The sequence below is a fragment of the Podarcis raffonei genome, chromosome 13 (genome assembly GCF_027172205.1).
Source record: "Podarcis raffonei isolate rPodRaf1 chromosome 13, rPodRaf1.pri, whole genome shotgun sequence".
Classification (NCBI taxonomy): Eukaryota; Metazoa; Chordata; class Lepidosauria; order Squamata; family Lacertidae; genus Podarcis; species Podarcis raffonei.
The window spans coordinates 2,675,183-2,698,419 of record NC_070614.1 but is presented as its reverse complement, the minus strand read 5'-3'; the positions used below and the strand labels follow the sequence as shown (position 1 = coordinate 2,698,419).

The 23,237-nt window shown below is 43.1% G+C and overlaps 1 protein-coding gene across 11 annotated transcripts in view; it reads left to right on the top strand.

The window, feature by feature from the left end:
* Positions 1-23,237, top strand: part of EPB41L4B (erythrocyte membrane protein band 4.1 like 4B) — a 135,733-nt gene that overhangs the window by 42,593 nt on the left and 69,903 nt on the right. For 9 of the 11 annotated variants that reach the window (XM_053360701.1, XM_053360699.1, XM_053360702.1 and 6 more), the window contains exons 3-15: positions 2,305-2,347; positions 3,895-3,973; positions 7,598-7,642; positions 11,615-11,667; positions 14,665-14,785; positions 15,864-15,951; positions 18,067-18,155; positions 18,356-18,425; positions 18,574-18,743; positions 19,718-19,827; positions 21,079-21,109; positions 21,831-21,864; positions 23,089-23,156. In XM_053360701.1, coding sequence (XP_053216676.1) covers positions 2,305-2,347; positions 3,895-3,973; positions 7,598-7,642; positions 11,615-11,667; positions 14,665-14,785; positions 15,864-15,951; positions 18,067-18,155; positions 18,356-18,425; positions 18,574-18,743; positions 19,718-19,827; positions 21,079-21,109; positions 21,831-21,864; positions 23,089-23,156 — 1,001 coding nt within the window. Of the gene's footprint in view, positions 1-2,304; positions 2,348-3,894; positions 3,974-6,035; positions 6,106-7,597; positions 7,643-11,614; positions 11,668-14,664; positions 14,786-15,863; positions 15,952-18,066; positions 18,156-18,355; positions 18,426-18,573; positions 18,744-19,717; positions 19,828-21,078; positions 21,110-21,830; positions 21,865-23,088; positions 23,157-23,237 lie in introns of those variants that run through there. The other 2 variants (XM_053360707.1, XM_053360700.1) reach the window with 2 other exon arrangements.

Sequence of the window (23,237 nt, the reverse complement as noted above, 5' to 3'; positions counted from 1 at the left end):
TGTCATAAACTTCCTGCACATTGAACAACTTTTGTGTCAAGGAAAGGCGTGGCAAAATAGGAGGGGTGAACTGAAATCCTTCTTGCAGTGTAATGGCCTTGGGAGACCCTAAAGCTTCCCTGGCCTGTCTCTTTTGGGGTCTTTGTGGCTTCAAGGCTGAGAAATTGCACCCACATACAAACTAGCTTTGAGTACAGAATAGCTCTGTATAGCAGAATAGCAGACTGAATTGCCCTCGGTATCAAATGGAAATTGTCCTGGCAGTTTAGAAGAATTGGTGCTTAGAGGGTAATCTGAGAATATCTGAAACTGTCACTTCCAAAATACCATACTAGCTTCTTTCTGAATAGAGAAGTCATTTACTTGAGATGCAATAACATTTTTAATTATCAGGCTTCAACTCTACAGAGGAAGAAACCAAAACACTTGGGATTCAATTTGTATCATCTGGCAGAGATGGCACAATAGAGATTTGCTAAAGCCAGAAGTTGCCTGAATTATCCATGGCTTATTTTTTTGGTAACTGAAGTTACAGTGTTCTTTGAATGAATAACAGCAAATAGTTGTGCTCCTCGGCCCCTGGGTGAATTGCATGCATTATCTTAAAGGAGATCTTGTAAAGTGCCTCCCCCTCTAAAGGAGCCCTGTGTATTAAAAGAGGGCATTGCGTCCCGTCCCCCCCACATTTGAAGTGGCTGCTTCAATTCATTGTTTCCCCGTTGTCATGCTATTTTAGTGCTATGTTCTGTGTGTTCAGTTTTTAAAATAAATAAATGCAAACACACCTATATTTCATTTTTTTTATTTACAGTATTTATATTTATTTTCCCTTTTTTGGTGAGATTATCTGTTAAGATTTGAAGAGGAGCTCGTTGCACAATGAGAATGGGGATTAAAAAAAAACCACAAAACCAACCAAAAACATTTAGGCTCTTCCTCTCTAATGTGGATGGAGCTTTTCTCCATCAGGCAACCTCACTCCGCTTGGTCCAGAGGTTGGGGGGGAGGCACAGGGGATTGGGCTAGTATAGGGAAGGGAGGTTGGGGAGGCACAGGGGATTGGGCTAGTATAGGGAAGGGAGGTTGGGGAGGCACAGGGGATTGGGCTAGTATAGGGAAGGGAGGTTGGGGAGGCACAGGGGATTGGGCTAGTATAGGGAAGGGAGGTTGGGGCAGGCAGAGGGGATTGGGCTAGTATAGGGAAGGGAGGTTGGGGCAGGCACAGGGGATTGGGCTAGTATAGGGAAGGGAGGTTGGGGAGGCACAGGGGATTGGGCTAGTATAGGGAAGGGAGGTTGGGGAGGCACAGGGGATTGGGCTAGTATAGGGAAGGGAGGTTGGGGCAGGCAGAGGGGATTGGGCTAGTATAGGGAAGGGAGGTTGGGGCAGGCACAGGGGATTGGGCTAGTATAGGGAAGGGAGGTTGGGGAGGCAGAGGGGATTGGGCTAGTATAGGGAAGGGAGGTTGGGGCAGGCACTCAGCACCAAAGCAGCTCTGGACTGCAGCCAAGTATGCAAACAGTGAACGGTCTCCCTATTTTGAAGTTTTCCCAAGGTAGATTTCCCTTTCAGTTCTCCTGTTTTTGAGGGGAAGGCTTTACATGTTTCTCAATACAACTTCTGAACACCCCCTCTTCCAGCTCTAAGCTGGGGTGGGGAGTCTGTGGCCCTCCAGAGTGCAGTTGGGCTGCAGCTCACCTAAGTCCCAGCCAAGGTAGCCAGTGGCCAGGGTTTGTGGAAGTTCCAGTCCCAGAGCATGGAGAGGGCCATAGGCTTCCCCACCCTGGTTTAGAGTGGGATGTGGGGGTGATCAGTAGTTGTACTGAGAAACCCGTACATCCTTTCCCCACCTAAGCAGTTCAGTACCTCTCACTTATCATATCCACATGTGTTGTAAGGTAATTTTTCTTTTTAAAAGAGGAAATTGAGCCTCCTCCATCTCTTTACAGCTGTGGCATATAAGGTTCAGCTCCTGACATTACCCAAGCCAAAGTCACCTCTCAAGAAAAACAGACAAGCACTGCTAAGGACTGTGGAGATGGTGCTGTTTTTCTGGACTTTCAAAAAACATTAGATTTTTCTGTGGTGTAAAAAGTCAGAAATCCAGGGGATATGAAGGATGGTATTATACATGCCACATTTAAAAAGTGCAGTTATTCCACACAAATGCTTAGTGTGGAAGCAGCATATGGAAATGGTGCAAATGCTTATTGAACATGGTATTCTTTGTATGTTTCTTTCTGAACTATTAAAAATGAGCAGAGTCCTTCCTTTTTTAAAAAAACAACAATTTTCTTTTCCTAGCACTGGCTAGACCATTCAAAACCCATTAAGAAGCAAATCAAAAGTAAGTATGGTGAACCTAAATCTTGAGTCATTGCTAAATATTTCATATTTTTCAAATTACAGATTCACGTTGCCCACTATTTGCCATGTTGCTCACTAGTTGAAAGGTGTTTGTGTGAGATCCCTAAGCACTCCCCCCCCCCCATACTGCCTCTTTCAGTAGTTTTCTCTTGATCAGATTAATGATATGCTATTTGGTAGTTCCCCATCTGGGACCACAATGCAGAGCTGATGAAACTAAGCAGGTATGAACTTGATCACCGTCCACCAGGAGCTCTTAATTAAGTTTGATAAGGGCTTTTGGACTGCTTTCTGATAAGCAAGAATGCAAACTTATGATTGGCTTCGCTGATCTGAGCACTTAGATCCTGATTGTGCACTCTCAGTTTAAATCATAAGAAGTGCCTGGTTGAATCAAGCTAATCCCTGGACTAGCAATTGACTGGTAGTTCTGTAGCGAAGTGCAGTCATCCTTTAGTCCACCTCTGCTCTTCTTACTCCGTATTTACTGAGCATTTGATATGTCCTGTGACGCTGTGCTCTGTTGATAGTTAGTTGAATGTGGATGTGGAGTGAATATACACCGGAAGAGTAATTTATATGCAGTGTAAATGTGCACTTAGATGAGCCCCTTAAATAAAAAAATTACACTGCTTTTTAGAGCACATTACCACACATACATTTTCCGTAAAGGCATTTATGATAGAGTACCTACCTAAGTCTCCCAGTTGAAGCATATTTCAACCAGTGATGTTCATGATCTATATTTCTTCTCCTTTAGCTGTTACAGCCATGGCCCAGTCTGTCCGCCATTGTTCGTTTCCTGCTTTCTCTGCCCATTCTGCCTTCAGTGTTGCCCTTTCCTTAAGCACCCCTCGGCCTTTCTGCTTCAAGCTGTCGCCTCCTTCACTCCACCTATCCTTTTCTTAAGATAAAACAAGATGTAATAGTAGCAACCCAACTTACTTCCTGTACAGCCCGGAGTCCACTTTTGCAGAAGTGCTGTACTGCCGTCTGAAATTTCATCATACCTCCAATTTTAATCCACTTTTTAAAATAAAAGGTTTCCTGCAGAAACCCCCACTGAATGGATCGGCCTGAAATTTGGCAGGCTTAATCCACTCTGTTTGAAAGGCAATTTTTCGATTTATAGCCAAGGAAGGGAGAGAGAGGGAGCTTCAGATTTAATGGATCAGATTGGGATGACTAGTGAATGGAATGGCAGAGTGGATCTGAATCAGAGGGGCTGCTTCCAAACGCTACTAAGGCAGATCTTTGCTCCCCCCCAGCAAATCTGTGATGAAACAAACACATCTGCCATCATTACATCTGGTTCAGCTCTCCTGTTTCTTTGGTGCTGCCTGGACTCCCCTCTCCTGCTTAGTCTGTCTGTCACAGCATCACTGCTGGGCCTTTGTGACATCAGCCCTGCTCACGCCAAAGGCTTCAGCACTTTCACAAAATACCTTTGTTCGTTGTAATAGAAGTATTGTATGAGTTACTGCACGGCTTCTGGCTTTTAACATTTAAAAACATTTCTTCATCTAGTTGGGCCACCATATACGCTGCACTTTCGAATCAAATACTATTCATCGGAGCCAAACAACCTCCATGAGGAATTCACAAGGTAGGAAGTGATTTTGAGTTGCAACCCAAACATCTGGAAAGGAGGGTAAGAGTTGAGGGTAAATTTGGGGTTGGTTTTCTGAACCAGGGTGGATAAAAATCAATGGTTTGTTGTTGTTGTTTTAAAAAAAAAGATGAAAAAAATGATTTTTAAAAAATTTAAATCGGATTTTTTAAAATAAAATGCATTTCTATTTAAGTTACATTATAGTCCAAAGTCTATTCATCAGGAAATAAGGATTTGTTTCTAATTATGTAGCATGAGGCTTTACATGCGGTGTTTAATTTTTTTGGTAAATGAATTCCATTAATCCTTTCACAATGTGAGGCTTCTGTAAGATTATTTGGGGCAGTTTTTCTAACAAGAAGATATTATCACAGATGCTTGTTTTTGCAGCTCTCAAAAGTGTGAATTTGTGTCTGCGGTGATAACATGCCTTTTCTTCACAGGAAAAATGTTATAAAATAAACATACAGAGTTGAGGAGAAAACCTTAATCCCATTGTTCCTTTGCAAATTTATGTACACAGAACCAAGCCCTTGCCTCTGAAAGGCTACGTTCCAAGAGGTTCAGTGAATGGATTGTTTGGAGTGGAATTAGCTAAGTGTGAAGCAGTGAAAATGAAAGTGCAGCCTTGTGAGCAGAATATTCCACAAGTCTTGGGATCTTTGTGTATTAATTGTGCAAGTCAGTTGCATATCTGTGTGCTTCAGACTTGAGGCAAGTGCTGAAGGCTCTTCAGGGCTGGCAACCTCTTCCCAATCCCACTGGGTCCCAACAACTGCACTCACACCTAACTGTACAGAATAGGCACCTGAATGCAGAAGCAAATCCAAAGGGGTGGAAATAATGACTGGGATCTGGAAGTCCTTGAAGTGCTTGCAGGTCGACTAAGAGCAGTTCACTGCTTCCAGGCCCTTCTTCCCAGGGCTGGCCTGACATTCTCCAAACAATAAAGTCTCTCACCACGTCAGTTAACAAACATGGATACATATGCTGTAATATTATTGTTTTAGTTAAATAAATTGTTTAAATAGTTATTAAGGAAATGATTATTTTTCTCCTTCCAATAAAGTGAAACCTCACAATAATTTCATAATTATGTATTTCTAATAGTATAACCAAATCAGTAATTTTTGATATAACTGTAAAAACTACTTAGAAAATTTATTATTCCAAAAATGAAACCTTCATTTGGTTGTAAATATTAAGATTATACCAGCAAGAATGAATCTTTCTGGAAAAAAATGATTTAAATAAAGTCTTACTGACTAGAGATTTAAATCATTATTTAAATTGTGATTTAAATCAATATGATTTAAATCAAATCCACCCTGTTATTAACAATGTTCTTTTTAATAGCATTATGTGTAGCTTTTGCCTAAATGTGTGTTAAGCGAGCTGCCATCAAGTACGGGATCTTTTGCATTCTTATTGAGTTTGGTGTCTGTAGGGAACATGTTCACGGAAAATTGACAGAATTTAGCAATGGTTAAAAAAATCTGTGCTTAAGTGACTGTATCTTCAGAATATCAAGGACTGATTTTGTCTTAACTGTGGTTAAGCTTCATTCTAGTACCTTCTTTCTCCCTGGTTGATCTGTGACACTAGACTCCATGTTCATTAAGCGTAGGCACTGGGAATAACTAGCCACTGCCAACAGCTAAGGAGGGCAGCTCTCAGATCTCCTTATCTTTCACACGGCTAAAGGATGCTGGGTCACTGTCTGAATCAAGAGAGTCTTATAAAGCAGCTGGTATCCAGTTTCTTATAAGATTTTGACTTATTCTTTCCTATATAGTCTCTGGAAAACACATGCAAGGTGATGTCTTGTCCTTCCTGCATTCTGTAATTCTAAAACTGGAGGCTTAATTTTGTCAGAGGTTGGTTTGGATGGGATGGTGCTGTTGCCTCATGGCAGGGAGCAATGATCACACTTGTCAGATAGGAAGGGTCCCTCTTTAAACAGATGGTGCTTTAGTACATATCACACACTCGCTCTCATCTCCCCGAGAGAGGAAAATAACCTGACTGATGGGTTCTCTGTCTGTCTTCTCCAAAGACAGGTAATCCACCCCACCCTGGTCTGGAGTCCAAACCATGAGAGAAGCATCTAGGAGTGGCATTTTCAGGTCAGGTCATGTTGGAAAAGGTGATACAGCAGCATTCTCCCTACCTGGTTTCCTTGGTGCCTTGACTTTTTCCTCACTAGTTCCATTATAGTACACTGAGATGTCTCCTAGGTTCTGGTTCCTTATAAGAAAACTTGGATACCTCTTGCCTTACCCAGCATCCCCTACTCCTGCAAAAGCTGTCAGGGTTTGAGAGTTGTCCTCTTGATTCACCTGGAATGTGAAGCCCCTGGCTCATCTCCTGTGAAAGGGTAGCAGCAGCTGGCATGGCTTGGTTGTTCCTTCTTCTCTGAGGCCTAGCTAGCTAGAGTCTAAGTGGCCCAAACAGAAACCCACCTCTCCCTATTCACTTACCCAGAGACCCAGCAAGTGAGCAGGCAATGCAGCAGATGGTTGGACACAATCTCCTCTTTCCCCACCTTCGCCTGATGTGTACCTTCTTTTTCAGGAGTGTGGGTAAATATTTCTTACTTCTTCCTCAGAGCCTGGCTATGTTCGGTTTCTGGAAGAGAAGGGAGGGTCAGATTTGGCATAGCAGGCCTTTCCTTACTCTTCCTTTGACCAAGCCAGTAACTTCATTGTTGGATGAGTAGGGCAGAGTGGGAATGAGGAAAGAGCTGCAGTGCTATGTTCCTAAACCTGTCAAATTTGATGAACATTTAGCTTTAGGTATATGCAAGTTCCTAACGTTCTGTCACACTGTAGCACGACCAAAAAAAGCAGAGGAGTGAGAGGTGAGGGATTTCCAGATGTTGTTAGACTCCAACTTCTACCATCCTTCAGCATTGACTATGCTGGCTGGGACTGGTGGGAGTTGGAGACCCATGATATCTTAACAGCCACAGGTTCTCCATCCTTGAGCTTTGCCAATAAGAGTGGGCTCTGTCACCAATGACTGCCATTGAATTCTGTGGAGCAAAGTAAATAAACTGCTATCTGGGACACACCTGAAAGGTGGGGGTAAAGCCTGGGCCCTTGAAATACGGTACAGAGTCACTTTCTCTGCATGCAGATAACCTGTCACAGTGGCTGGCATTTCACTAGTCAAATGATAAAATAAATTGTGTGGTATTCTGGTGAACTGGGGTTCTATAGTTGGACTTCACAGCTTTGGGGATACTGGAGACTGCTGAATCTCCTCAACATCTGCTGGAGTAATAGGAAAGGGGTGCTTTCTTTTGGCCTAAAAGTTTATATAACTAATTCATACCTAACAAGGTCAGTAAGAAACATCCATGAGTGGAATAAGTTCTGGTATAAGTTCTTGTATGGAACATACAAATCTTCCAGAAGTCATGGAATGCAGGCAGTTCACACACTACTCTGAAATAATACATTTGGTTTTATTTGAAGTGCTTTTGGTGTGGGTATGAGAACTGTTGCTAGGACCTTTTTAAAAAGTTGTGATCCAAAAGGGTTTTATTGTTTCACAGGGTGGGGAACTCTTGGGAAACATGATTGATCTTTTTTCTTTTTCTTGTGTATTTGCTAGGTACCTGTTTGTATTACAGCTGCGGCAAGATGTTCTTTCGGGAAAGTACGTTCCTATTTTTCTTTTCGTATTTCTTGAACCCGAGTCCCGTTTTTCAAGAGGAGATGCTCAAAGTAAAGTGTATCAATTGAAAGCTTAAACCTAATAAGAGGGAACTCAAATTCTTAATCACTCAAAGCACTATCACCACCTGACATAACATTTCATTAAGTAATACAATAAGGGTGGCTAATCTTTGTTCCTCCAGATGTTGCTGCACTCCAATGCCCATCACCCCTGATGTCCATGCAGACGGGCTGTCTGAGTCCAGCAACATCTGGGAGCCCTAAGTTAGCTCACCTATGCAAAAACACTTCAAGTCACTTGACAAGAGTGAGAAACCTGCTGTTGGACTCTGTCATTCTCAACCAGCATGGCCAATGACCTGGAGTGATGGGAACGGAAGACAAAAGTGTTCCATCTTCCTCTTCTGGTGTGTCTGTATGTGTCTATGTTAAGTACCTTCCCACACTCAGATGACACTAATCTGATCTGAGCTAAGATGAAAGGAAGGTTTGCACATCACTGCTCTGCATATTGGGGAGCAGGTGGTGCCGTGGTCTAAACCACTGAGCCTCTTGGGCTTGCTGATCAGAAGGTTGGCAGTTCAAATCCGCACGACGGGGTGAGCTTCTGTTGCTGTGTCCCAGCTCCTACCAACCTAGCAGTTCAAAAGCACACTGGTGCAAGTAGATAAATAGGAACCGCTGCGGCGGGAAGGTAAACGGCATTTCTGTGTGATCTGGTTTCCGTCATGGTGCCCTGTTGCACCAGAAGCAGTTTAGTCCTGCTGGCCACATGATCTGGAAAGCTGGCTCCCTCGGCCTGAAAGCGAGGTGAGAGCCGCAAGCCCATAGTCACTTTTGACTGGACTTAACCGTCCAAGGGTCTTTTATCTTTTTTACCTTTATATTGGGGCTTGTTATTGTTATTATTATTAATTTAATTTATATACTGCCCTATACCTGGAGGTCTCAGGGCGGTTCACAGAATAAAATCAAAATATAAACCCACAAAATACATAATCAAAATGAAAACAACAACCCAATAACTCCACCCCCAAAACCCACATTTTGAAAGGACATAGGATCCTCACAACATTTAAAAGTATGGCAATGAACAAACCTGGACAAGAGCCTCTCGTTGGAAAGACCATGATCTCAGAAATGTCTGCAGCAACATTTATTGGCAGCCAAATTGGCTGAGTGCCTTTCTGATACAAAGACAAAAATAGCTTTGAAATAAGAGTGGAAGGGGGGAATTAGCTTTGGTTATTGAGCAGATGTAACACTAGGGCTTCATCTTCTACAAGGGAAAAGCCTGTCCTCTTTGCTAAGTTTCATCTTCCTTCTTCTGGGTGCTGTTTCCACTGATGCGCTTCCACCAGAACGTGGCTTGTCCACCCCAGGGCCACCTGGGCTTTCTGGATCAGCCTCTTGGTCAGAGTCTGTGTTTCTGTCTGGGTCTGGAAGGATGCTTGGATGAGAGAGCTTTATTTCAACAGCAAAGACTATATCATGAAGGCTATCTAATAATAATAGAAATATGTTTTTACTTCCATCTTTCCACTAAAAAAGCCCTCAAGCCAGCTTGCAAACACAGTTAATAAAATATAAAAATGCAAACAATAACTAAGATAAATTTGAAAACCATAACAAAATACAAAAAAAGAAATGCAGGGAAAGAACAGTCATGGCCAGTAAATATTAATTGCTATTACATGCTTAAGCAAACAGGACCAAATTATTCTGGCCTCTAAAAGGTGCTGTTGGTTTGCTTGGGGAAGGGCTATGGCCTGTCAGGGGCTGGACTCAGGGGGGCCACCCCCCTCCTGAACCCTCTCGAGAACAGGAGGACAGTATAGATTTAGAACTGTGGTTTGCAGAAGGACATAGTTCAGAGACTGCAGAGGGGGAAAGCTGGGAAATATTGGGAGAGGAACAACAGAAAGAAGAAACACTGGGGCAGAGACAGCTGACCGACTCCGTGTCTTTGGAGAGCATTCCTGAGCCCTCCTCTCCCAGGACCAGGCGTGCATTGAGGGTAGGAGAACAGAAAGCTCAAGGGCAGAAAGCTCAGCTTAGCCAGCACAGGAATGACATAGGATAAGAGAGACGGAGGGGGTTGGCTTTACTTGGAGCAACACCATTATAGAATAAGGATTACGTTCCTTTCTCTCTGTGTGTGAATACGGAATAAATCACGTGGTAAGGACTCTTCGTGTTTAACTGCTTTTTGGCTGCCACCGGGGAAGGGACAAGATTCCCTGAACCTTGACATTGCCAGAGGAAAGGTATGCTTTCTGGCAGCCGTGCCCCCGCCAACTGTTGGAAGGAGGTAGCAGCTTGGCAAGAGCCTCAGATGAAGATCTGAGTTGACAGACCAGTTCAAGGGAGGAGAAAGCAGTTGTAGAGTGCAAGTGAAACTTTGCCTCTCTGTGTTACAGTCAACATGAATAGCAGATGTCATCCCAAATGGAGCCTTTACTACAAGTCTCTGCTCCAAAATGTATTTTTGAAAAGGAAGTGATACCTTTAAATAAAGCCAGTGGAAGTTTAACTGGTTTCCACCTGTATCTGATAAAAGTGGAGAGTTTTGCAGAGCAATCCTGAGTGTATTTATTCCCATTCTGCCCTGCATGCAATCCTAAGCAAGTCTATTCAGAAGCAAGTCCTGCTGAATTCAGTGGGAATTACTCCTAGGGAAGTATGTTTAGGATTGCAATGCACCTTTCTCCCTTGTAAGAGCTCATTCATACTTTCCTTTGCTCCATGTGTCTAGGCACAGGGCCAGGCTTTCCACGTCTGTGTGAGGGGTTTTGGTGTTTTTTGGTCCCAGTGCTTTCCCCAGGAAAACCCACGTTTTACCACTTAATTGGAGCAAATGGCAATGGGGTTTTCTGCCGTTTTAGTGGCAAAATGCAGTTTTGCCAGTGGAAAGCTTGGACCTGTGACTAGAAAGTGTGGATGAGCCCTAGGTGCTAAGGATTGCAGCCTTGGTCAACAACAGAGAGCCTTTCTCTGTAGAGTCCTTGCGGGAAAGTTTATCTTTCGTCACGAGCTTTTGAAAGGGACCCTTTTTGATTGGTTAATTGTTACATGGCGTGTGTAAAATCCTTTGAGCGACTTCCTTCTTCCTCATGGAAATAAAGTAACATGTTATATTTGCCCTTTTGTTTTGAAAGGGCATGAGAAGCTCTTACATGCTAAGATTAGGCTTGGCAGTGGTTACACTGTTATGCATGTAATTATTTGGTGTGGGGGCAGGGGGGGGGTCTGAATAACTGGTGTAATAGGAGTTTGCTCTGCTTCCATAGAAGGGAAACATGAATCAGGGACCCTTAAGTGGGCTTGGCAAGGCACCCTCACTTCTGATCTGGCAAGTGCAGAATGGGAAAATGGCAAGGCTTGTACCTGCTGTTTAACTAAGCTTGGCTCTACAAGGGTGGTAAATCCGTCTCTGAGTTGTACCCCTAATATGGCCAAATGATTCTCTACACAGAGCAGTTTCCTGCACATAGAAAATTAGCTTATGGAGACGGCAAGGCCAAAAACTTGCCCCCTTGAATACTAGTTTTCTGTGTGCACAAAGTGGTAATACCCAAGCATAGAGTTAGCTCCTCACAAGGTAGTGGAAGGGACGGGGGTGTTGCATGCTCTGGCAGCCACAGCCAAGGCCAGCCAAAAATTATTTATTTAAGCATTTCCATACTCCATGGATATGGAGTTCATGGATATGGCATTTTAACATTGCAGGAGAATTCATAAAAGGTTTTTAAAAATGGTTTCACTTGTAACTACTGTAATTGGATTGTGTATCAAATTGTTTGCAGTTGGCCACCTTGAATGTCATTTAAGAAAAATAATATGAAATATTTTAATTAATAAATAATAATGTTGAGTTTAATTGATGGAGGGGAGGGGGGCTTCTTTGTTAGGGATTATTGTTGTTTACAGAAATATTTGTATCTCTTTACAGATTGAAATGCCCTTATGAAACAGCTGTAGAACTCGCTGCTTTGTGTCTCCAAGGTATGTCCCAGTGTTGGTTGCTCATTCACATATGGCTGCCAAAGGCAACATGTCAGAGCTATGGTGGTGCCTGGAACTGCTGCAGACAGAGTAGACCTACATACTGCCTGTTTGAACTTTACTTGAACTGAACTTTAAGGGGGGGGGGAGTAATAGGCTCCGTAGTTCTTGTCTTCCAAGAGAAGGCAGTCTTTCTCTTTCCCAGTAGCCTTTGCCTGTCAGAAAGTCTGATGGAAACTCTTCTGCAGCCTGTGGAAACTCTCCCATAGTTGCACGTTAATTGCTGACAGGGGACTGACAGCTAAAACTCATGTATGTATGTATGTATGTATGTATGTATGTATGGCTTCAGTTCCTGTCCCAAATCGCTAACCATGTTTCTATGAAATAATGCTTTCACAGAAATAGTAAGTGGCTTGGTTGTAATACTTAAATTTGTTCATTTGAAATAATCTGAATTGGCTAAGTGGAAACAAGAGAGGAGAAAAAATATATATATATACAGTGAGGGGGGAAAGTATTTGATCCCCTGCTAAATTTGCCCATTTGCCCTCTGATGAAGAAATGACCAGTCCATAACTTTAATGGTCATCATCATCATTAATCTTTATTACGGTCCAGAGACCCAACAAATCATTACAAAGCAATACACAATTCATACAGCCTACCTCCAGGTTAAACAAGCATTTTGTTTAGAATATAGGGAAACTTTAATGGTAGGTTTAGTGTAGCTGTGAGAGACAGAATAACAACAGGAAAACCCCCAGAAACCCAGAATACAAAAGTCAGAGAGTGATGTGCATTATAATGAGTGAAATAAGTATTTGATCCCCTATCAACCAGCCAGATGTCAGGCTACCTGGTATCTTCACTGTATGTAAGGAGCTGAGATTAGAAGCACCTGCTGTAAGGGAGAGGTCTTACCTGTAATCCCAGCTCGTTACAGTACCTGTACAAAAGACACCTGTCGACAGAAGCAATCAAGCCAGCAGATTCTGAAGTAGCCACCATGACCAAGACCAAAGAGCTGTCCAAGGATGCCAGGGACAAGACTGTAGACCTGCCCAAGGCTGGACTGGGCTACAAGGCTATTGCCAAGCAGCTTGGTGAGAAGGTGACAACAGCTGGCGCAATAATTCGCAAATGGAAGAAACACAAAAGAACTGTCAACCTCCCTTGGTCTGGGGCTCCATGCAAGATCTCATCTTGTGGAGTTGCAGTGATCAGGAGAACGGTGATAAAGCAGCCCAGAACTACATGGGGGGAACTTGTCAATGATCTCAGGGCAGCTGGGACCATAGTCACCATGAAAACAGTTGGTAACACACTACGCCGTGAAGGACAGAGATCTTGCAGAGCCCGCAAGGTCCCCTTGCTCAAGACAGCACATGTACAGGCCCGTCTGCAGTTTGCCAGTGCACACCTGAATGACCCAGAGGAGAACTGGGTGAAAGCGTTGTGGTCAGATGAGACCAAAATCGAGCTCTTTGGCATCAACTCAACTCGCCGAGTTTGAAGGAGGAGAAATGCTGCCTATGACCCCAAGAACCCCATCCCCACCGTCAAACATGGAGGGGGACATATTATGCTTTGGGGGTGTTTTTCTGCTAAGGGGATAGGACACCTTCACCGCATCGAAGGGACGAAGGACGGGACCATGTATCATCAAATCTTGGGTGAGCACCTCCTTCCCTCAGCCAGGGCATTGAAAATGGGTCGAGGATAGGTATTCCAGCATGACAATGACCCAAAACACACGGCCAAGGCAACAAAGGAAGTAGCTCAAGAAGAAGCACATTAAGATTCTGGAGTGGCCTAGCCAGTCTCCAGACCTTAATCCCATCGAAAATTGGTGGAGGGAGCTGAAGGTTTGAGTAGCTACACATCAGCCTCGAAATCTTACTGACTTGGAGAGCATCTGCAAAGAGGAGTGGGACAAAATACCTCCTGAGATGTGTGCAAACCTGGTGGCCACCTACAAGAAACGTCTGACCTCTGTAACTGCCAACAAGGGTTTTGCCACCAAGTACTAAGTCATCTTTTGCAAAAGGATCAAATACTTATTTCACTCATTATACTGCACATCAATCTCTGACGTTTGTCTTCTGGGTTTCTGGAGGTTTTCCTGTTGTTATTCTGTCTCTCACAGCTACAATAAACCTACCATTAAAATTATGGACTGATCATTTCATCGTCAGAGGGCAAATGGGCAAATTTATAGCAAGGATCAAATACTTTCCCCCCTCACTGTACAATGCCAATAACTGTTGGGATAAAGAATCAATATTGCTACCAAGGAAATTAAGAAATGATCTGTTCATAAAATGCAGTTGTTCTAGAGATCTTTCAAATAAGAGAAAAATGTGATGTTCTTCACATAGTTGCTCTTTTACATTCTCTCCCCGCCTCTTGAAAAGGGATCCATGCATTCAAAAAATGCGTAAAGTCGGCCACCCAGACACGCCCAGCACAGCACCCAGCAGGGGCGCCCCTTGGCACCTGTGCATTTGGTACACAGCTCTTTCGTACAAGGGGCTGGGATCCAAATCAACTCATGTGTGCAAGGTTGAATGCTCAGCTGGTGTGACCTGGCTCCTGGGCAGGAGCAGCAGGGAGCGTGGCGACTGAGAGCAAAGCTGCTCCTTCCCTCAGCATTTGAGGGATGTTATTCCTTAGGGCAAGAGGGTGTTCCGCTTAATCTAATGGCTTTTTTCAAGTGAAATTATTTATTTTATATATGCTCTTAATATTCATAATAACTCCAGGAGTACTCAATGAATTTGTGTTACAAATCTGAGTAATACCTTTTCCCACAGACCAGAATATCTATATGCTAACTTTCTCTGTTGCTTATTGTTCTCTTGCTCTGAATTTGTTTAAGCTGGAAAACTTAAACGGAGAAGGTGTTTTCTAATAACATCTTAGCTTGGAAAAGATAGTAGTGTTCATAATCTACTTCGATGTGATATCTTATTTGGAATTTCCAACTTTTGACAGCTGAGCTTGGCGAATGTGAGCTCCCTGAACACACTCCAGAACTTGTTTCAGAATTCCTATTTACTCCTAATCAAACCGAAGCAATGGAATTTGAAATCTTTCAGAAGTGGAAAGAATTCAGGTATGGTGGGAAGATACCTGATTTTATCTGCAATTTAGCATGTGATGAGAGAGAGAGAGAAAGAAAGAGACCAGCAAAGAAGTGAATTGTCAGAACTGGCTCACCCAGTGTGTGCTGAGCCACAACTCTGGCCTCCTAGCAGCAGTCCTGCTGCTGCTTACCAGGAGAGGGGGGGCTTGCCCATGAGGCAGACTGAGGAATCCCCTAAGGGCACCTGCCTGCCCCTGCTGCTGCTGCTGGGGAAGAGAGGAGAAGCAGCAGCAGCAGCGGGAAGATCTTACGGAATTCTAACTAGATCTCACCACTGCCGCCGCTGCTTCTGTGTCGGGGTGTGGTTGCCCCACCACTATCACTGGAGAAACGAGAAGCAGCTGCAGTTTCTGCTTCCAGCAAGATCACGCCAACGGCTTCAGCTGTGCCACCCCAATAAGCAAGGCTGTGGCGGAGGGGCGGTGGTGGTGAAGATGGCACCTTCCCATTTTGCCTCAGGTGGTGAAACGGGATGGGTCATCCCTGCTAGGAGGGAGAGGGACAAGGTGGTGGGGAGGCCAGTGTGGTGTGGGCACCCTGGCAAAGCCAATTTGGTGCTAGTGTTCCCACACTCCTCTCCCCACCGCTTCGTCCACCTCCCACCCAGCAAATGGCAGCAGCACCAGTGCTGGGAAGCTACAGCTCCATCCCACTAGATAAACAGCTTCTGGTCTCTGTAGTAAGACATGCAAAGGGCTTGTCCACACCTCCGCTTGTCCCATGCCTAGAAAGCATGGGTCTGCTTGACCCACGGTTTTCTGCTTGACCCACACTTTCTAGGCCCGAGTCCAAGCCTTTTCCCTCTTGCTCCTCTCCTTTCCCAGGGAAAACCTGCTCTTTAGCTCTAAATCAGAGCAAATGTCAATCTGGAAAAATACTAGAATTGCCATTTGCTCTGACTGAGGGCTAAAGAGCAGTTTCTCCCAAAGGAAAGCATCGGGACCAAAGGAAGTTTGGAAAAACCCAAAACTGAATCCCTAAGGATTGGTGGAAGGAAAGAAGCAATACTTCTGATTAAGAACTGTTTTTCTCCCTTTCCTTTTCATAGGGGAAAGAGCCCTGCACAGGCAGAAATGTGCTACTTGAACAAAGCCAAATGGCTAGAAATGTATGGGGTGGATATGCATGTAGTTAAGGTAAGAGCTGCTCCCTACAATTTCTTTATGCCCAGGGTGGGAACGAGGTTCACAGTGTGGCTCTAAGACATTGTGCTTAAAAGCAACCTTCTTTTTTTTAAAAGATATTTATTAAGATTTTCCATTATAATACATTAAAAAATCAAAAGAGAAGAAACAAAAAAGTTTAAAAACACATAGAATTCAGAATCCTTATTTTCAATAACATATTTCCCTGACTTCCCCACACCTCCCCCTCTTGTATTCCAATTCAAATTGTTGGTTCAACAAGTTCTTGTCCCTAATTTTTAACCTTTTTATACTCTATATTTTATATTTAGTTCATTTTGAAAAACCAATTTTACTTTGTAGACATCAATGATTATACATCAGTGCTTATTCTTAAAACCTTTTTCTAAAGTTGGCCTAAATTCCCTTCCACGATTTCCTCAATTCTCATACAAATAACAAAACAAGAAAAAAGCAAAACAGATTATAATTATACACCTTTTGGATTCCCGAACTCCACCCCCCCTTTCCCGGTTCCAATCCCCAATAAGCGTCCATCAATCAATCTACTATCAGCCTGGAGACCTCACATCCGAGGCTCTTAATTCTCTCTCAATTCCTCTCTGCCGGTTTTTTTGATAGTCCTTGGTATTAAACACCAAATCTCGGAGAAGCTCTAGTCCAATAGAGTCCATGTTTCTTCCAGCCAGACCTCCATACTTAAAAGTGGAGCCTGAATCTTGTTTCTTACTCCTTTCAAATCCAAATGTCTCCAAAGCTCTAACTTCCACCTTGATCAAATTTGTAATCCTTGGGTCTTCAGATCTCCACATAAGGAGATCTCTCCATTCTTCAGTCTCCAATTCAGACCAAATTTTCACCATCAAGTTCTTATTTTCCTTTGTAGCCATCATGTCAGGCCTCTGGCTCTCCTTTATCATCTGTAAAATTACAGCTCCTCCTTCCTTTTCCTCAGGAACAACATATATCTCTTTCTTCACACTCTCAAAGCTCTCATGTTTCTCTTCTTGTCCAGCTGCATGGGCTTCCTGAGTCAATTCCTTATCAGATTCAATGAGTTTGTTTGCTGTTAAGTCCAGAGTTGCAACATTTGTAGCCAAAACATCAATTTGGCCTTGTAGCTTTCCCAAGAGAACAAAAACTCTGTCCAATTCAGCTTGAATTTCCCCTCCTTCAACCATTCTTGTAATTTCCCAAAGCCCCTTCTAGAGGGATTTTGGTTACTTAGTATTCTTTCCAGTTCAAATCCAAAAATCAAATTAGTTTGTATCAGTTCTTCCTTGTTTTCAACAAAGTATAGTCAAATTGTAACAAATATAGCCAGCAGAAGCAACAGAAACAAAGTTCTCTTTTTCCGTCTTGACAGCTAATTTGACAGCTGTCAAACTCTTCAATACCTTCAACAGGCTCTCTCGCGGATCACTCCCGGGTCCGGGGGGGGTGGCACTTCAGCTCCCAAAATTAGCTCTTATCCTCCAGTAAGGTTTCTTCTAGTGCCAAATCGTGAAATTAATGTCTTTTGCCCAATAGTAAAAGAAAAAATTCTCTTGACCTTAGTTAGCAGGTCCTTGCTTTAGGTTGTTTACAGGACGAGGAGGCAGACTTCCTGTTTGCACCTTCCCCGATCGTACCTAATTCACAAAAAAAAATTCTTTAAAAATCCAATTTCCGTACTACTCACGGGTTGTTATTTTGAATCCAAATCACAAGAAGAAGTCAGCGCTCTCTGGCCATGGCAGCGCGGCTTCACTCCACAGGAGAAGCAGTTGACTCTCAGCACCGCGCCGCTCACCCCGTCCCCTGTTCCGAAGCCTTTAAAAAGGCTCCTTCGCAGGTCGGGGGGGCGCAAATGGTGCCCGCTGAGTCACCAGGTTCACAGGCTTCACCGCCTGTGATTTTTAGGGGTCCCCGCGTCGCCGCAGCGGTACGACCCTGATCCTGTGGAGCCGATTCCCTCCGGAGCTCGGAGGGAATCAGCCATTAGCCGCTGGCGCTAACCTGGAAGTCCGTGCTTAAAAGCAACTTCTTTCACCCGTTTCACTTTCTGAATGTACGTCTTGCAGATGATTTTTTGTGTTTGATATAACATCATTTGTTTGTTTGTAGGGAAGAGATGGTTGTGACTATGCTCTTGGGTTGACGCCAACAGGGATCTTGATCTTTGAAGGGGCAAACAAAATAGGTTTGTTTTTTTGGTGAGTAATTCCTACTTACACTTACTGTTATTCAATACTAATCTCTCCCCACCCCCTAAAAAAACAGAGAGATTGACACCCCCCAGCTCTTCAGATTAGCATGATAATAATAAAACAGCATTTATATATAAATATGTTACATAATGTTTTGTTTCTCTTGAGAATTAACCATTTACGTCATCTGTCTTCTATGTGATCAGGCCTAAAATCACAAAAATGGACTTCAAAAAGAGCAAGCTGACCCTTGTGGTGGTCGAAGATGATGATCAGGTAATGAACCCAACCTCGCAATATCCAGAGTCCCAGGAGTTCAGCAGTTGACCCTGAGATATTCATCATGGTTCAAGCTCTCTTTCTGTGACATTGGTTGGTTGTTGACATTGGAAAACTTACAAGGCTTCCATTTTTTGTCTTTCAGGGAAGAGAGCAAGAGCACACGTTTGTTTTCAGATTAGACAATGCTAAAACGTGCAAGCATCTCTGGAAATGTGCAGTGGAGCACCATGCCTTCTTTCGGTTGCGCACACCTGCAAACAGTAAATCTAGCCGGTCAGATTTTATCAGGCTGGGATCCCGCTTTCGATTCAGGTACCTAGTTGCATATGCACCCTTGCAAATAAGGCCACAGAAGCTGCCAAGTCACAAAAATTTGGCCTGTTTGCTTGCTTGTTTTAATAGGAGTCTCTCTCCTGCCAGACACATTGGCAGGTTTGGATAAGTAGGAATGGTGTCTAGTTCCTTCTAGCAATTGGAGAGGATGAGCATGAGTAGGGAAACCCTCCGGAGGTCCTGGAGGTCTTGGCTTCGCTTCTGCTTTGCAAGGCAGCTCTTTGCACATATTCTGAGGACTCTTTTGAGGCTGAGGTTTTTGTAATCTGGTAATTTAGGGTTGCAGGACAGGCACCCCCCCATGTATACACCTATACTCAAAAATCTGCACTGGGTGCTAATTTGTTACTGGGCCAAGTTGATGCTTTTGCTATTGTTCTGTCCAGTTTTGGGTCCAGTTTTCTTAAGGTTGCCTTTCCCCATATGAGCCCATTCAAATCATTTTATCTGTGGAACTTGTACTTTTACAAGTGACACATGATGTCCATTCTGCATTTGTGAGGTGTTGTTCCTTTAGTGTAGCAGCACCTGTATCCTTGACACTCACAGTATGATATGCAGGCTTATGCAGAATTAATTGGTCAGTTGAGACTCCAATGATTTATTCACTTAAGATTTCTGAAACTGGGTGATAGCCATACTTGTAGCTATATTGATTGCTATGAAGTGCCCTTGTTGTCTTTAATTTTCTTGGGGAAAGAGATGATTTATGAAGCCACAAATAAATGTAAAATACAGCTGTACTAAGCTAAAGTCTTGGTTTTGCATACAGCATTTATATGACTGTGTAGGTTTTGTGTTTTGAGGATGGGAGCTGTTAGTGAAGTAAACTAAGGCTGAAAACTTATGTCCTCTTACCTGGAAGAAAACATTGTGGGACTTGCTGGGACTTGCTTCCAAGTAGATTATATAGAAATGCACTGTGAGTCTTCGTTACTTCTTATTTTTTTAAGTGGTCGAACAGAATACCAGGCAACACGTGGATCCAGACTCCGCAGAGCCAGTACCTTTGAAAGGAGGCCCAGCAAGCGATACCCATCCCGAAGGCATTCAACTTTCAAAGGTTAGAACTTGCAGTGAACTTGCATGCCACATTCATTAAGCAAATTGCTTAACTAAAATTGGAGCTTATTTTCTCCATTGCATCTCACATACCATAATGGCTTTGTTTCATCACACCATGAAGAAATGCAAGGGGGTGTCCTAAAACAAAGTTCCCCTTCCACTTTGTAGTGCTCCTGTTTGCTAGTTTGTTCTTAAATCTCCCCTCCCAATTATATTTTGTTCATTTTGTTTTGTTTCTGTCAGTTTTCCTACAGTTATGAAGAAGCAGCACTCTTGAGACAGACCATAGTTTAGCACTCATTATTTTTCTGGTTTATTGCTTCTCAGAAGCACTTGAAAAGCCCCAAGTTCAGGCAAGGTACTTCTCTGTACATTGTTCATCAAATACAACAGAGGCCTTAAAGAAGTCGACAACACCTACAGTTATGAAGAAGCAGCACTCTTGAGACAGACCATAGTTTAGCATGATGAGAGCAAGGCACAGCAAGCCTTGCTCTCCTCCCCCCTTCTCGCACACCTGCGAGGAAGAGCTCAGATGATTTCAGTTCTAATTTCCATTAACTACAGTTCAGCATGACACTGGAACCCTAAATTGTGGGTAATATTAGCTATGGCTTGTTTAAACAAGTCAACTTCATAACCCCTGGTTTGAAGTTTGTTTCAAATGAACCATAGTTAAGATTCATGCTGTGTCTGGATTGAGTGACACAACAAGTTGTGATTATTCTAAGTTGGAAGTGGAAGCTTCTGAACTTCTTGTGGTCTCACCAGAGGATACGAGTGAAGGGCGGAACACAAGACAGAGGCTCTCTGCAGCTTTTTCTTGTTGTGCTAACCTATGGCATAACGTAACATCTGGACACCATCAACGTCTTTTGAAGGTGGACCCTAAGCATAGCTGCATTAGCTTTTTGGCACAATCTTCAGTCACAGAGTCTCCTTTTCACCCACAGAAGTGGGCTGTACATTAAATTTCCTTTATGTGCCTAGGTTGGGAAGTACAGAGAGGAGAGTTCAGTTGTAGGCGCCTCATTCATCTCCACCATGTTTTCATGAGTAGGAGTTGGATGGAGAGGAGACCATGTGGGCTGGACATGAAAACTTAGGGCAGACAGACCTACGTATTCCCCCTTCTGTCACTTGCTGCCCCTTATGTAATGCTGGAATGTTATCCTGTATAAAAAACAGAGGGTTGGTTTTTTTTCAAAAGTCGTGATGTTTACCCTTGCTTTTCTGTGCCCTCTCTTAGCCAGCAACACTCTCAAAGCACCCCAGATTTGGTAAGTGGGATCCATCTTTCACATTAATTATTTGGTTTGGCATCTGCTATCCAAGCTGGCCCTCGAGAAATGTACTGCAAACCTCCTAGTGCAGGAACTCCTAATGTGTCCCATTGAGGGATCAGAATAGGTACAGAAAACATTTTACAAGCAGTGACGCTCCTCATCTCTTAACTCAGACTACAGGCATGATGTTCCTGAGCACTTAATTTGTGCTTCAGAAGCAGGCGGCAGGATCATGTGCTTCTCCAGTGTTTGAATCCTCCCTCCCCAACATTCAAAACATTCCCCAACATTGGATCCTTGGAGGGGTATAAATCTAATAAATCAGTCTTCCATAGCCCCTGGCTGAGGCAAACATGGAATGTTTGTGGATGTTCCATCTGCCCCAGAAGTTTCACTTCACGAGGTTGAGGCACAGGTGGCAATATGCTGTTGGAAGGAGAATGGAGCACATCATCACGTTGGTCAGCTGCATGAGAGGGATTGAAGAGGGGGAAGATGCAGGCAGTGTTTTGCAAAAGCACCTCCGCAAGTTGCAGTCTCTTGAACTGCCATTCTAATAGCTACACTACTTAAAACATAATTCAAACCTGCTCGCTAAGACCTTAAAGGCATTTCCCCCCTTGCGTTAGTTTGCCTTGTTCATTAATAAGATAAGCTTCTGTGTTACACTTTATGAGAACTATGCAAAAAAATAATAATATCATTTTTGTTTTAGCACTAAAAATAACCAAGAAGTCCATAACTATCAGGTAAGAGGAATACTGAATTCTTATTTTTCCTGTTACCTTAGTTATAGCACCAACAGTGTCATGATCAAAGTGACTTGCTTGCTTGCTCTACCATTTGTGATTGTGAATATTTTTGGTGTGCTAATGTCATGTGCCTTTCATATGTTTGTATGTTTGTGAAGTATGTTGGCTAAAAGTGAAGCCATATCTGAAAGCTGGCATTCAAGGGGATTTCTTTAAGAAAGAAAATTAGAAAGTTTGATTAAGATTAAATTTATGTTTCAAATCTATGCATTGTACACATACTCTTATTAGAGAGCAATGAGTAACTGAGATTATAAGATTTCACCTATGAAATGTGTGAAAACGCTTAAACAAATCAAAATCTCTTGGAGGATGCTGTCAGTCTACCAGTTGTGTGGTTCCATTTTGGACGCAGTGGCGATACATAACAGATGTACATAAACCCAAGTACTCAGAAAAAAGAGAAGTGACAAATGGTCACAGCAGCCTAGTGAGACAGATGGCCGATCAGATCTCTAGCAACAAAAGTAGTATCAGTGTCTCATTTAGAGTATTGCAACAATTCAGAAGTATGCTTCTAGACCCCGGAATGTGTGGTATAAGAGTGGTGTCACTTTCAGCAAAGAATTAGGTTTATTTCAGACTGGATTGATACATACAGCATAAAGGAACTGTGAGGAGGTGGAATGCCTGTACTATTTCAGATTACAGGAGAGGGAATCACTTTGTTAAAAATGCCTGTCCACCACTGCAAATATAAAACTAGCACAGAAGAAAGAAATATTCTTGCCTAATTCCCCTACTACTTTATCCAGTTGTAGGGAAGCCTTTTATTTATTTATTTTGCATTCAAAACATGATCACCCAGAGTCTGAAGTGATACAGTTCATTCTCAGATCTCAGGACTCCCCACTTTACTCCTAGTCAAGGGCACACCTGGGTCGCCTCTGAAGTTGCAAAGGCTACATGTGAAGAGGAACCTCAAAAGTCAAAGTAAACTTTTGAATGTGTTTTTCCTCAGAATTGGAATCAATATTTGCCTTATAGGCAACTATAAAGTTCTCTGCCAGTGTGTAAGCAGTTTCAGTACCTACCTTCCTTCCTTCCTTCCTTCCTTCCTTCCTTCCTTCCTTCCTTTCTAAAAGGCTGCTGTGGAATTTTTAACCTACGTAAGTGAGATTACAAATTCTTCAGTAACCTAGGTTCATATTTTATTTTCAGCCTCCGTATCACCCAAATATGCACCCTGGCCAATCACACTGGCACCCACATCCTCCTGTAAATCTAAGGTAAGTGATTGCTCTGTGCAGATGTTGTAAAAGTTATTCAGTCTAGGGGGGGATGCTCTCACTAGTTGGGAAACAGGACAG